At 45.8% G+C, this 14,497-nt stretch overlaps 1 protein-coding gene and 1 long non-coding RNA gene across 6 annotated transcripts in view; one reads left to right on the forward strand and one right to left on the reverse strand.

Moving 5' to 3' along the window:
* The window catches only part of OPTN (optineurin), a 34,938-nt gene extending 30,592 nt beyond the window's left edge, over nt 1–4,346 (reverse strand). For 2 of the 5 annotated variants that reach the window (XR_011535032.1, XM_070601226.1), the window contains exons 1-3: nt 4,118–4,346; nt 1,114–1,290; nt 24–226 (exon numbers count right to left, since the gene is read on the reverse strand). Coding sequence is in view for 3 of the 5 variants with exons in the window: in XM_070601226.1 (XP_070457327.1) it covers nt 24–226; nt 1,114–1,279 (369 nt within the window). In the remaining 2 variants the exon portion in view is untranslated. Of the gene's footprint in view, nt 1–23; nt 227–1,113; nt 1,291–2,188; nt 2,303–3,964 lie in introns of all 5 variants that reach the window. The other 3 variants (XR_011535033.1, XM_070601228.1, XM_070601227.1) reach the window with 2 other exon arrangements.
* A 1,947-nt stretch (nt 4,347–6,293) lies between these two features.
* The window catches only part of LOC139080490 (uncharacterized), a 64,613-nt gene continuing 56,409 nt past the window's right edge, over nt 6,294–14,497 (forward strand). The window contains exon 1 of the long non-coding RNA XR_011535036.1: nt 6,294–6,440. This is a non-coding gene — a long non-coding RNA (uncharacterized lncRNA). The remainder of the gene's footprint in view (nt 6,441–14,497) is intronic.

Raw genomic sequence — 14,497 nt, forward strand, 5'->3', positions numbered from 1 at the left:
TCCCAACTGATCAGTCTGCTCACCTCGAATGACCTTTCTGTTTTGCCCTTTAGTTTTCCAAGTTCTTCCTTCAATTTTTCATTTTCATGACTCAAAGCCATTAGGCGCTCTTTGGCTTCTTTGCTCTGGATCTCAAAAAAAAGGCGTTCTTCCTTCTGTTTCTCTGTCCAGGCTGAAAGCTCCTCAAATCGCCCTTTCATAGCTTGATTATTTAGCTTCATGGCTTCTGTATGGGATTCAGAGTGACGGTGTCACACACCAGGGGGCCAGACTTGACTTAATGAATCAAACCTCACCTTAGACCACTCCACCATGTAGCTCTGAATCTACACATGCGATGCTTGGCCTGTGCCCAAGGGTCAGCTGGAAAAAGACTGGAGCAGGAGGAGTAGTTTTTGCTTCCAGACAGGACTAGTGGCTGTCATGTCATTTCTAGTCCCCAAAAGTCTCATGAAAATACAACTCATTTGTGTACCTCCACTTAGCACAAACACCTATTAATTAGCTAGAAGGGCTAAGGTCTAGCACTCCTAGATTTGAAAATTGGTCCTGCCAAAAGCCATGGCTTGAGATATTAGCACACTTTCTCTTAACAAGGTAATATTTAGGACTAACTCTGTAATACAGTCACGCGTCACTTAACGACAGGGACACATTCTGAGAAATGCATCATTAGGTGATTTTTTTGTTGTGCAAACATCATACAGTGTACTTACACAAACCTGGATGGTATAGACTACTACATACCTAGGCTATATAGTACTCATCTTATGGGACCACCATCGTATATGCGATTCATCCTTGATCAAAACGTCATTATGCGGTGCATGACTATAACAACAGGCTTTCTTTCTTTTTCCTTTTAAGTGGGCTAAATGACATTATGCCATTTCCCTGAGATACATAAAGTACTTTTTATTCTTACCTGTATCCAAAAGTAAACAACGGAAACAGTTATAGCTTTACTAAAAGCTAAATTCTGTGCTCTTTCTCCCCCCAGGGAACCAGATAGAGCGAAGGGAGCTCACCTCACCTATAAACCTAATTACAAAGGGATTACGTGCCTGAAGGCCCTGGGGTGAAGGAAGAAACATGGGGCCAGGTGCTGCTCACCTTTCAGCTGATGATTCTCAGTTAGGAGCTCTTTCATCTGCTGCAGCAGCTCCTCTGGTGTGAACGTGTCCAGGCTTGGGTGAGCTAGATGGGGGGGTCCATTTCCTGTGGTTTCAATGGGGCTGTCCCCCTTTTCAGTCAGGCAGCTAAGTGGTTGGTGGGACATGGCAGCAGTTCCTATGGAAAAGTCATAAAACTGAAAATATAGCTGCCCCCTCCTCTGCAAGGGGTCCCCAGGAGTCTTGCAAAAATCTCCTAGCAATTGCTAATAAGCATTCCAAAAGCTGTCTACTGTCTCTCCAATTATATTTTGAACATTTTTGATTCTTCCTTTTTAAGCAAAAAAAGTATATCCTAGCTTCACTGTGTATATGTGTGCATGTGTGTGTCTGTGTATATGGGTGTATAAAGGGGTACAGCGAGGAGTTGGGAAATGGAGGTGGAAATGAAGGGCATGATATGATGATCAGAAATCCTAATACGAGGAATTCAAGAGGGTTTCCATATATATTTGTAGACATGGGCAAAGTACCATTAAATTAATTTTCCCACGCAAATCTTTAAGCTCAAATCTCCATATTTTGAGTGAATTGTATGGTACGTGAATTATATCTCAATAATGCCATCAAAAAAAAAACACTCCATATTTTATTTCTTGTATTTTTGGCTAAGAGGAAAGGGAGAACTAACACATTTTTGGATACTTAAAATGTCTGAATCACGGGACCAGACTTGTCAGTTTCTAACCCTCACTAACACTCAACTAGAGAGCTATTTTACAAGTGATGGGGCTGAGTTACAGAGGTTTACAACTTGTCCATCGTCACTTAATAAGGGGCGCAACTGAGTATCAAGGATGATTCCAAAACTCAACCCTGTTACACAATAAAGGTGCTACTGAATACTTAGGCTTCGATATTAGATAATTTTGCAAAGTACACTAAAAACACTAAGAAATCTTGCTTAGATACTGCATATTCTGAGGCTATTTTAAGCATACCACTTTACTAAGGGGTCCATGTGGACATAAAGAAGATAGACTCTTATATCCCAACTCCACTTCTCCATGGCCTACCACGCAGGCAAATAGAAATCTCTTCTCATGACTGGCTACATTCTATAGGCAAATGTTCCTTTTCGCACTTCATGAAGATGATGATAGGCCTTTTCATGAAGAAATGCAGAGTCACTGTAGAGGAGGAAAGATAAGTGCACTCTCTCTGATATATCACTGTATCATAACATCTATGGGCGTTCTCTTAGCGCCCATATATTAAAATGCAACCAAACACATGGACGTCTTCCCCACACCAACAGAAGGCAATACGCTAGTCCCCCCCTTATCCACCATTTCAGTGCCCACGGTCAGCCATGGTCTGAAAATATTAAAGGAAAAATTCCAGAAATAAACAATTCCTAAGTTTTAAATTGCTCACTCTTCTGAGTAGCGTGATGAAATCTCACACCCTCCAGCTTTGTCCCACCTGGGATGTGAATCATCCTTTTATCCACTGTATCCAGGCTGCATATGCTACCCGCCCATTAGTCACTTAGCAGCCATCTCAGTTATCAGATGACTGTGGCTTATTGCAGGGCTTGTGTTCTAGTCACCCTTATTTTATTTAATAGTGGCCCCAAAGCGCAAGAGTAGTGATGCTGGATATGCCAAAGAGAAGTTATTGTTGTTAATCTCTCACTGTGGCTAATTTATAAATTAATGTATGTATAGGTATGTATAGGAAAAAACATAGTATATACAGGGTTCGGGACTATCCGCAGTTTCAGGCATCCACTGGGGGTCCTGGAACATACCTTGGGCAGATAAGGGGGGACTACTGTAATACGATGACCAACTCCTTTCAAAAATAAAGTTTATTTTCGTTTTCTAGAGGGTTTAGTTGGATTCCATAGCATAATATGCAACCTGAGGTCAGTTACAAAAAAGAAGCTACTTTTAAAATATCGTACACAATATACAAAGAACGGCTAACATTGGCCCAGTAGAAAAACTGATCAATCACCCCTAAAGACTCCAATCATTGTCCTCTCTCTAAAGGCCACATTCAGACTTCCCCTGCCTAGCCCATTCCAGGGAAGTCCCTGGCACTGGCCTCTTCTCAGGGCCCACTACAAACTGGGCACATCCTGGGAGGTAGCCAGGGCCCCCTCCCTCTTCTGTCCCTGGGCAAAGAGCCAAGGGGATTCTTCTGTTAATAGTGCCGCCTGGCTTAACCAGACCCGAGGTTTCTGATACCCTAACACCGCCTTACTGTTTTACAGCTTTGGGTTTCCATTTCATTCTCCAACACTTCTGTGGCATACACTTCCACACAACAGTTTTCCCGGTCAAGAAGGCAGACCTGAACCCGGGTTTCATTTTCTCCTAGGATGTTTACTGTGTCCAGCTCACACACTTCCGACAGTAAAACCAATTCCTTTGGGATTCTCAGCTTCATTAAATATTCATATTCTGTCTCTCTGTGTCTATCTCTACGTATGTATACACACACCCAAAAACACATACATACACACATGCTCTCCTAGACACAACGGTTTATGAAGATTCCTTTCAGCTGTTCAGTAATCCCACCTCCTTAGAGAGAGGTCACTTGTTCCTCGGTGTGCCTGGGCCATCTCATAAAGCTAGAGTAGATTTTATGTCTTCCAAAGGCGTACCCTTAACCACGTCCCTTATAATGAGGAACTGGCTGTATAATCATTCCTAACCTGCGGGAGGATGTCACCCTTAAACCACCTTCGTGACCTACGGAGGAAGTCACCTGCGGCCAGCCAGGCCGGAAAAACAGGGGAAGGACGCTTTGGGATGGCCGCCCCCGCTGCCCTTTCTCACCAGGTCAGGATCGGCAGGCGCCTGTAGAGTCCCCAGGGGCAGCCCTCCCACCGGAGGGGACGCCCCACCCCTCGCCACCCACATCCTACAGCCTCAGAGGCGCAGGCAGGCACAGCTTCCAGGGCAGACAAGGAGCCCCCCGCCCCCGCTCACCCAGCGCCCGCGCTCCGGCCTCTCCGGGGGTCACTGCTTCCTCGGCATCGCGCCCACTGGGGGAGGGCTCCCGACCCGGATGCAGACTAGGGGATCGGCCAGGGTGCTTGCGAACAGCGAGAGCTGACGTGCTGCCTCGCGACCCCGCCCAGCGCTTGCTCAGCTGACCGCGGTGCCAGGCCGGGGAATTTCCCGGGCCCCGCCCCTCCTCAGGCCCCGCCCACCTCCCCCTTCCGCCCCGCCCTCCGCAGGCCCCGCCCCTCCTCACTCCTGCCCCCGCCCGCAGAGTCCCAACGCCGCGGGTCCTGAGGTTCAAGGCCTGGAGGCCAGGCCAAGCGGGGTGCGCCAAGGTGTCAACGTGGCTACGGTGACGGACAGCGTTAATTAAAATAAATTACTAATTAAAATCAAAGTGTGCAGAGTCGGTCTTTCTTGCGGGGGTGCCTATCGAAGGCCAGAGCCACAGGGGGTCGCTGCGCCCCACGGAAAGAGGAGGACGGTCCCAGGCGTCCTTGGAAGGAAGTCTCCATTTCTGTTAAAAAGGCTTACACCTCGATTTAGTTAACTGACCATGCATGGCTTTCCACCCGATTTTGCCCTTAAAATAAACCTCTCGTTAAAAACAAAAAGTCGGCAGGATGTTTCTTGGGCTCTCATTCCCAGGGATCAGGCCATCTGTTGACGCCTGGATGCTTCAAGTGCCCCCAAGCAGGTGGGATTACTGGATTGAGGTGGACTGTATCTGGGAAGCAGTCTTCGCTGCCGTGTGGATCCACTGTACCGCAGGAAGGAAGATGCCTCTGGATTACTAGTAGAATTAAAAGGGAGGAAACAAGACGAGGAAGGAGGGAGAACTGTCCTTGTTTGCATCCTAAGCACCGCGAGAAGGGATGAGCAAGGACGCAGACATGGGACGCAAAAGGCGTCTGATCGCCAGGTCAAGGTCGGCCAAGGCGGTGCAGCCAGTGCTGCCGGCAACAAGACCCTCGTGCGAGACAAGAAAACAGAAATTAGGGCGGGGTACCAGGAGGGCTGCGACAGAGAGAGGCTAGGAGCACGTTCGAGCGGAAGACCTTGAAGGACTTCACACGGGGGTAAAAACTTGGTTTACGAACCAAGGGGCTGACGCTGCTCAACTCTTTGGGAATACGCAGCACGTGGTTGCGCATCCACGCTGCTCACTGGCTGGAGGAAAATGAAAAAAAAAAAAAAAAAAACTCATGCAAATAGGAAAAGGCGGACGCGCCCTCTCCTGGCTTCCCGGAAGGATTCAGTTTTGCTATGTGTATCGAGATTGGCTTCGCCGGCTTCCCCGCGCCGCCGGCTCCCCCTCCCAGGCCTTTAACGCCACCCCTGGAGGACGGCAGGGAGGGTTCTCAAGTCGGTACCTGCCCCCACACCCAATTCCCGTGGGTCCCTCTTGGGCCTGTTAGGGGCGCCTGGGGCTTCCTTCTACTATTTTAAACCGTATTTAGGTGAGATAAAATGAGTATCAGAGAAGCTCTGGATTAGGCGGGCGGCGGGAGGAGGAGGGGGTTTCATACACAAGGCTGCCCACGCTGTGGAGTGGGAAGGTCGGGGGTGAGTTTCTGGTAGAGAGAGTGATCAAGGTAGTTTTCTCCTGACCCACTTGCTCTCAGCATGGCGGGAGTCCTCTGAAGCGTGGAGCACCCCCACCACTTCTGAGCTACGTCACCTTGGACAAGTTACCTCATCTTGCTGTGCCTCATTCTCTCTATCTGTAAAATGGGGCCTATAATACATGTCCCAAATCCAAAACGTTCTGAGAACCAAAAGCCTTTCTTATTTCTTAGTTCATTTGGAGGCAAAACATGACCTAAACTGATGTAAAGTTATTTACAGTATTTAGACCACTTGATGTGGTTATTTATTTGTTTCATTGAAGGAACATTAATTAGTTTGTGTGAGATCTACTGCAGACTCTCTTGGAATGTTAAGTTGTATAAATTACATGGATTGTATTACCTTGCTAAAGTGCAAAAAAATTCTGAATTCTGAAACAGAGCTTGCTCCAAAGGCTTTAAATAAGGGATCTGGATCTGCAGCACCTGCTACCTAAGGTCACTGTGAGGGTTAAAAGGATACTGCTGTGAAACCCTCAGAACACTGCCTGGGGCACAGAGTGGGTGGCTATTGTCGAAGCTAGCGGTGCTATAGCGTTAGAGCCAGCTCTGTGTCTTAGCGGAAGAGTCGAGGGTGGTTCCTCCTTCCTCTCACATTTCCTGGAGTAGATGGAATCTAAGTGCAGCTAAGAAAACTGAAATTACAGCATGCTTTTAGCTGTTCACCGATGCGGTTTGTGGTAAGTGAATGCAAAGCAGTGTGGTAGGGTATTTATTGAGACAGTCATTTGTTTCATGATCTCTGTGTTCCTCCCCACCCCCTCTGTTTGGAAAAGGCAGGCAGTCCCTTTGTGTTTCCTATTTCAAGGGCATTGTGAGACTCTTGGAAGACCAACCTTTTTTCTAGTCTTTTGAGAAAGTCCAGTCTCGCTAAGGACGTTGTTGACTCCCGGGGTCCTGGAGGGGGAGGGGAGGGAGCCCAGGTGGGGTGCAGGGCTTTCACGGCAGTTGGAGGGAAGGGTGACTCCTCCAGAGTGGAAGAGGGGTGAAGGTTGGTGGTACCATGAGCATCAAGGACTCAGGCCTCAGCTGCTGCAGCGCCAGGACACATGGCAAGCTCTTGGAAGGGCATAGCTATGTGATGCAGCTTACTGGACCTTGGGAATCTGCTCCCACAGCTTCAGCAGATTCTGGAGTCCAGTCTTGTCCACTGGAAATAACAAAGAAACCTGCTTTTTCCCTAAAAGAACCTGTAGGTTGGATAATGAGGTTAACAGCATCAAAGTTAATAGACTGAACAATAAATGGCCCAAGCTCCAGTGGGTATCAAAAGCCCTTCTAGATTTTGCATGGCCATAGGGAAGGAGAGTCTCCACTCAAAGCTACAGGGATGCCTGCAAGTGGATTTCCCTATACTTGCTCCTAGGGCACGGGCTGGGTGGAGAGAAAATAAAGATATGTAACATTTTTATGCACATCTGAGCTAGCAGACTAATACTCATACTTGAACCACTAGATCCAAAAGACTACCTATACTATGATTCCGGATACATTAAATGTCCAGAAAAGAGAAATATAAAGAGACAGAAGGCAGACCTGTGGGTCCCTGGAGTGACTTTGATGACATACAAGCTTGAGGGAATTTTGGGGCTTGATGAAAATATTCTAAAACTGGATTGTAATAAGGATTGAGCAACTCTCTCAGCATAATTAAAATCACTGAATTGTACACTCACAATGGGTGAATTTTGTGGTGTGTAAATTATACCTCAATAGAGCTACAAAAACACCACCAAAAAGAACACTAGAGCCTGAAATAAATAATAACTATGACCGGTAAAGGGTATGCCTCTTCCTCTGTGGGGCCACCGGTACAGTGGCCATGTCAATAGTCTACTCTGTAGATGAGCTGGCTCTGGGCTTTGTTTCAGTTTTAGTTAGATTCAGTTCACCATTGGCTACAAATATTCAGAGGATGGGTTCCTCAGAAAGTTGAACAGGATTACCATAGCATCCAGCAATTCCACTCTTAGGTATACACTCTAAAGAATTGGAAACGGGGACTCTGACAAGTGCATGGATATGGCTCTAATCAGTTGTTTTCCTCTTACTGGCATCTGGCTTTGCAGCATCTGCCAGTATGAGGAGTGAGATGTGTAGTCGAGGCTTCCATCAGAGTGAGGCTCTGGGATTAGGGTCAAACCTGCCGCTAATTTGTAGCAGCCTTAGCTGTCTTGAGTCCTTGGAACAATGGCTCTGGTTTATGAACAGCCAGAGCACAGCGTGTGTGTGTGTGTGTGTGTGTGTGTGTGTGTGTGTGTGTGTGTGTGGTCTGCTCTTCCTTCCTCTCCTTTGTCCCAAGTCTCTAAATTGTGAGACGCAACTCATCAGGAAGGAGTTGAGTGTTTATCCTTTGGTGACCTTAAGTCCTCTGTAAATATTAAATAAGAATACCATAGTAATAATACTACAGATTAAGTCCTTCCTACTCCTTTCCACTATGTACACACAGACACTGCCTTAGTCCCTGCCACCTTTTCTATCAAGTCAAAGCAGAGCATGGATTAAATGTTAAATCCTTGTTTCCTTGTTTTGCTATAAAACTGTTGTGAGTTCCTGGAGCAAAATTTTCTCTTAAATTGTTAATTAGCCAGAGCCAGTGAATTGGGAAAATAATCACTATAAGACACCACAATTCTTGGTCATGGTCTGAAAAGCATTGCCTTTATCTTCTTTGGATACCTGAGGAGTGAGAAATGGCCTGGGTGTCTCATTTTCTACATAGTTTCTTGCTTCTGATTAAATAATTCATCTGTCAGGGTTGGAGCACAGGTGATTTATCTTTTTTCCATTTCACTCATTTTTTCCAAAATGGGATGTCTCACTTCTCTGTGGAAATGCATGATGGAGTGGGGGACACGAGCGTGGCTGTCAGGCCCCCCGGGCTCGACCTGAGAACTCAGGAAGGGACAGAGTGCCCTGGGCCTTGCTCTCTTCATTGGTGAGGTCAAGAGGAGGCAGCGGTGATCTCTTAGTTTCCCCAGCTCTGAAAAAATGAGAATTCCTTTTGGTTCATTATATTTGGTATCCTATTTTACTAGAGCCAAATTACCTTAATTTCAGTGTAGGCTTTTCTTTCTTGAGTTGATCAGGGTTTTCCAGAGAAACAGAAGCAGTAGGATGTAAATATACAGAGAGAGAGATGTATTATAAGGAATTGCCTCGTGCGATTATGGAGGCTGAAAAGTTCCAGGAGCTTCAGTCGGCAAGCTGGAGACCCAGGAAATCCGCTGGTGTAGCTCCAGTCCTAAGGCCAGTAGGTTCGAGACCCAGGAAGAGGATGTTTCCGTCTGAATCTGAAGGCAGGAAAAAACCAGTGCTCCAGCTCAAAGCTGTCAGGCAGGGGGAATTGCCTCTTCTTTGGGGGAGGGTCAGCCTCCAGTTCTATTCAGGCCTTCAACTGATTGGATGAGGCCCACCCACGTTATGCAGGGTCATCTGCTTTACGCAGTCTTCATTTAAATGTTAAACTCATCTGAAAACAGCCTCACAGAAACACCCAGGTTAATGTTTGACCAAATATCTGGACACCCTGTGGCCCAAAGAGGTTGCCACATAAAATGAACCATCGTACTTCTGTAGAGGCTAACATCATGCTTGGCTAGTTAAATTGTCATAGATGATTTTGCAATTTGAAAAGCTACAAGTCCCCTGTTTTCATGAAGAAATATATTTATAAATGGCTTTCCAACAGACTATAGTAAACCTGCCTTAGCTGGATTGCCTGTGGCCTTTCATACCCACAAAAACTCAGTGTTCCTCTCACCAAGCTACAGTAACCCTTTTCTTTTTTCATGGACAGAGTTCCTGTTCCCCTCATCTGAGGCCAGTAGACAGTTATTAAATTTATAGACCTGATGCCCTGGTGAGTAGTAACACAGCTTTCTCTGGGGCTTGTCTCCTCAGATCTTCACAACTGCATGCTGGGAGCACACTTCTTTCTTTCCTAAGGTCCATGGTTCAATTCTCCAGCTGATATAGCTTTAAATTTTGCGACTAATTACCCCATTGTTATTCCTGACCTCATCCATTCCTCTTTCTGGTTCCATTGGGAACTAAGGGAGAAAATAACTTAGATTACACAAGAGTTGTTCCAATGCAGAAGTCACATAAAGCAATTCTCACTAAGTTAACTTGATCCGACCCCGGGAGGTGGGAAAAAAGTCTCAGCCAAAATACACTTCTTACAGAGACCCTTAGATCTTCGTGGACTAGCATGGCGATGGGGGCCAAGTTTTGAAGAGCTGGCTGTGAAAACTCCAAGAGGAAGGTCTGTTTGCGAACTCGCAAGTGCTCAGGCAGCATTTCCTACTGCACGAATTTCGGAGATCTCGCATAAATTTAGAGCCTTCCCATTCATGGGGTCTTATTATAATTCTGGGAAACTGCTCCGTTCTGTTTATTATAGAAACAAGGGGAGAGTCTCTGTGAATCTTTTTATAAAATGGTTTCCTGTCTATCTTGGCTCCCATCCTTGTAAATGTTTTTATTCACCTTTAGGGAAAAAGTATATTTTAGTTGATTCTGGCTTGTTTGGCTCAAGTGTACTTTCTTTGTGTGTTGCTGAAATGCCACCCAGCGACTACTCTCTGCCCTGGGACCCTTTCTTCCCTGCTCTTATCCCCCACCCTCTAATTTAGCACCTTCACTCTCTCTTTGTCCCATCAACCCTTCCCACTGGAAGGCTATATGACACAGCAGTGAGAATTTGGTGTGCTTTCAGTCTAGGGTGTTACCTTTCCAGCCTTTTGCATTTAGGATTATTTCTAATTTTGTGATAAAAGCTTTGTCTGTTAAAGGAATTTCAGGGATTCACCAGCAGGGAAAAATTTTTTTTTAAGGTTAGGCCTTTCCCAGTAAGTTTTTTTTTTTTTTTTTTGAGGAAGATTAGCCCCAAGCTAACATCTGCTGCCAGTCCTCCTCTTTTTGCTGAGGAAGCCTGGCCCTGAGCTAACATCCATGCCCATCTTCCTCCACTTTATAAGTGGGACGCCTACCACAGCATGGTGTGCCAAGTGGTGCCATGTCCGCACCCGCGATCCGAACCAGCGAACCCTGGGCTGCCAAAGCGGGACGTGCGCACTTAACCACTGCACCGCTAGGCTGGCCCCATCCCAGTAAGCTTGAAATCAGACATATAAGGAGATTTCATCTCACCTACAAGAAACTATCATATGTTTGACTCTATCATGAAAAGAGGGAGAAGTTTGGGAGCTTCTATAGAGGGGGAGTAGACAGAATTTCGGGATGATTGGATGTGACAGGTGAGAAGAGAGTTGTGGAAGATAAGAATTTCTGCTCTGGGTAACGGTAGGACCATTAGCTGAGATGGAAAACACAGGATGGACAGCAGCGTTGGCGAGAAGATGACTAGTCCTGTCTGAGGAATGTGGAGTACCTGTGGGACAGGTGCTTGACATCCATAATCCTTTGGGAAAATGGGTCTGAACCTCAGCAGAAAGATTAGGCTTGAAAATATGGCCTTAAGAGTCATCCTCAGAAATCTCCTCTATGAGGGCTGAATTCTAGAGAATTCTTCCAATTTAAGAAGGGCTCAAAGGAAACAGAAAGTTGAAGAGGAAACAAAGGGAGGAGCCAGAGAGGGAAAAATGAAACTGTGCATGTTCCAGAAGGAAAGGGAGGAAAAGGGTAGAGAAGAAGCGGCTCATTAACAGTGTCAAAGGCCATGGAGCCGTCAGAAGGACGGGAAAAGTAGGTTTAGGATTTGGAGATTTCAGTCAAGCAATTCCCATCGACTTCAGAAGAATAAACAGTAACAGTAAATTGTCTTCTTGTCTTTGTATGATTAAATGTGTTCATAAATGTTAAATAAACTTATTATGTAAAAATGACCTTCTGAGGAGGTGACCATTATTTCTAAGCTCCACAACATAATTTATGTGGTCAGCCGTGTATTTCTTGAAATGAATCAGACTCTGGAGAATCTGAGGAGAAAATTTGTTCTAAACCTAATTCTACATATACCTCAATGTTCCGTTAACTGAAAAAATGCTTCCCTCCTTCCCATCTTGTCTCCTGGATGCCCCTTAATGCCTCACTTGCTTCTTTTGCCTAAGTTTTTGGAGACAAGGGCGGGCAGGTGAGAGGCAACCTGTCTCAATATATTCCCTTGGTGGCTTCGATTATTTGTAATATGTCATCTCTGGCAGATCTGCGGCTTAGTTCTCATCCCTGGTTCTCATGTCAACTTTCAAGATCAAAAACCCATTTCTCAGTATGATTCATCCTACTTGAAGTCTTGTGCTAATTGTAGTTGTCTGACTCCTCTGGATTTTAGGAGATATCATCTTAGGGTGCTCCTTCTTCTGTTTATAAACATTGGTTTGCTCAATGCATGCTTCCCCTTCATTCATTCTAAGATTTATATCTCTCCTGTGGAATTAGAATCTTTCAATCTTTGGAGCAGCATGTGAATCCTTCTATCCTTCTCAACACTATTTCCAAATTGTTGGGTCTTTTTATGGTAACTAGGAACCACCATTAATAAAAAATGACTAAATGGTGAATAAGACTGCCCAAACATTCTGCATATAATAAATTCTCTAACGTGAGTTTAGTGTGGTTTAGCTTTGCTAGGATTTGATTGAGGCTGCTGTGTACGGTTGTGCAGGCTGCTCACTGCACAGTTGTGCTTGGCTATGGGGATGAATGCAGGCTGAAGTGGAGCTGGCACTGTACTCACCAAGCCATGTGCTTTGGTTGGGGCCATGTCTTCCCAGGGAAGCAACTCCTTTTTCTAATTCACCCAAACGCCCTGTATCTACTGGCAGAGCCCTGATTTGATCATTTTATGTAGCTCTTCAGCCTACAATGTTACCACGAGACGGAGGGAGCAGTATAGCCCTTGCCCAGACAGTCTTAACGCGAGCACACCCAGAAAGTCTGGAAGAACATATAAATCTTACCCTCAGTTTCCAGCAGTACATTCCAGCCCATTATAGAGTTCACAAGGCGAGTTGTAGCGATGGCCCCTCTGCTCCATACAGCTAGCTCCCTGCTGCACTTTCTCCAGTGGCCCCAGACTATACTTCTTGCTCCAATGTAGCCACCATCTTATGATAGGGAAGAAAGCCCCTTTCCCTTTGGACCTCCTTTTACCCTCCCATCGCCCATAACCCTTCTGTGCTCTTGTCTCACCCTTCCCACTTCCAGGGTCCTGACCCTCTTGTGCTGGTTTGCAGGCCTTCCATCTGGCCATCTGTAACTGGGTGCCCTGTTGTTGATTCTTTTTTTTTTTTTTTTTAAAGATTGGCCCTGAGCTGACATCTCTTGCCAATCTTTCTTTTTTCCTTCTTCTTCTTCTTCTCCCCAAAGCGCCCCCAGTACGTAGTTGCATATTCTAGTTGTAGGTCCTTCTGGTTCTGCTATGTGGGATGCTGCCTCAGCATGGCATGATGAGCGGTACTAGGTCTGTGCCCAGGATCCAGACTTGTGAAACCCTGGGCCGCAGAAGTGGAACACGTGAACTTAACAACTTGGCCACAGGGCCAACCCCTGTTGTTGATTCTTGATGGGGAGAGGAGCAGGGGTGGGTGTGGAGGAGGGAGAGGGCCACAGAGGCTGTGCCAGATAATGTCAGCACTGCCCATACCCCCTTAAAAGCTTTCCCCGTGTCACAGAGGCTAGGAGTTCCTCTGTTCTCAGCCTGGAGCTGTGGGCATCTGTGACCACGGCAGTGGTTTTCTGAATTTACCAACCTCTGGGTGGCAGCTGCAACTTCTGACTTCCTGGACCACAGCTCTGGAGAGAAACCTGAATGCTAGTGGTAAACCTCTTGATGCTCATTGTAGGAGCCTTTTGTAGAGATTGGGAGTTTTATCCATAACTCCCCAAATCTCAAAAATAATTGCCTTAAGTCTTTTTGCTTTTTAAACTTATTCCACTTCAATGGCTCCAGCTGTGTCCCTTTTTTTTTGTTGTTTTTTTTCCAGGGGAAGATTCACCCTAAGCTATCATCTGCTGCCAATCTTCCTCCATTTTTCTTCCTTTACCCGCCCCCCCCCCCCCAACCAGAGCCCTAGTACATAGTTGTGTATAGTTGTAAGTTCTTCTAGATGTTCTGTGTGAGCCACCACCACAGCATGGCTACTGACAGATGAGTGGTGTAGTTCCTCACCAGGGAATCGAACCCAGGCCACAGAAGTGGAGTGCGCCAAACTTTAACTGCTAGGCCATCAAGGCTGGCTCCTTAAGTTTTAAATATTGATGATAAGAGTGACTTGGAATTGTTATGCCAACTTCTTTAGAAATATTATAAAAGAATGATTAGCCATCTATGTGGCATTTAAAACTCACACGTTTTGAGTTTCACTTCCTTTCACTTATCATTGATACAAGATGTATTTTCCAAGTAAAAACTACTCAGTTATAAACTCCTTGAGGGATTTGTTCCAAAACTTATTCTCTGTTTCTCCTATTGGCCATCTTTACCTTTCTTGGAACCTTCTTCGCTGGGCCTAGAAGCATATGGAAGTCCCTGCCATTCTAAAAATAACTCCATCACTAGATAAATCCCGCCTCTCTGTGACTCTCTTTGCCAGTTCATTTTCTTTGTACCCAAATGTCTTAAGGGATATTTGAATCCCTGAACTTTCAATGTGTGATGGCATATTCCTAGGTTTTGGGCCTGAAAGGGGAGATTGTGGGTCAAAAAGCCTCTGTTAAGCAAAACTTGGGATATTCCTCTGCTTTCCATGGCCTTTAATATGTTGATGAG

This window comes from Equus przewalskii, chromosome 30 (assembly GCF_037783145.1).
Source record: "Equus przewalskii isolate Varuska chromosome 30, EquPr2, whole genome shotgun sequence".
In the NCBI taxonomy this organism is placed as follows: Eukaryota; Metazoa; Chordata; class Mammalia; order Perissodactyla; family Equidae; genus Equus; species Equus przewalskii.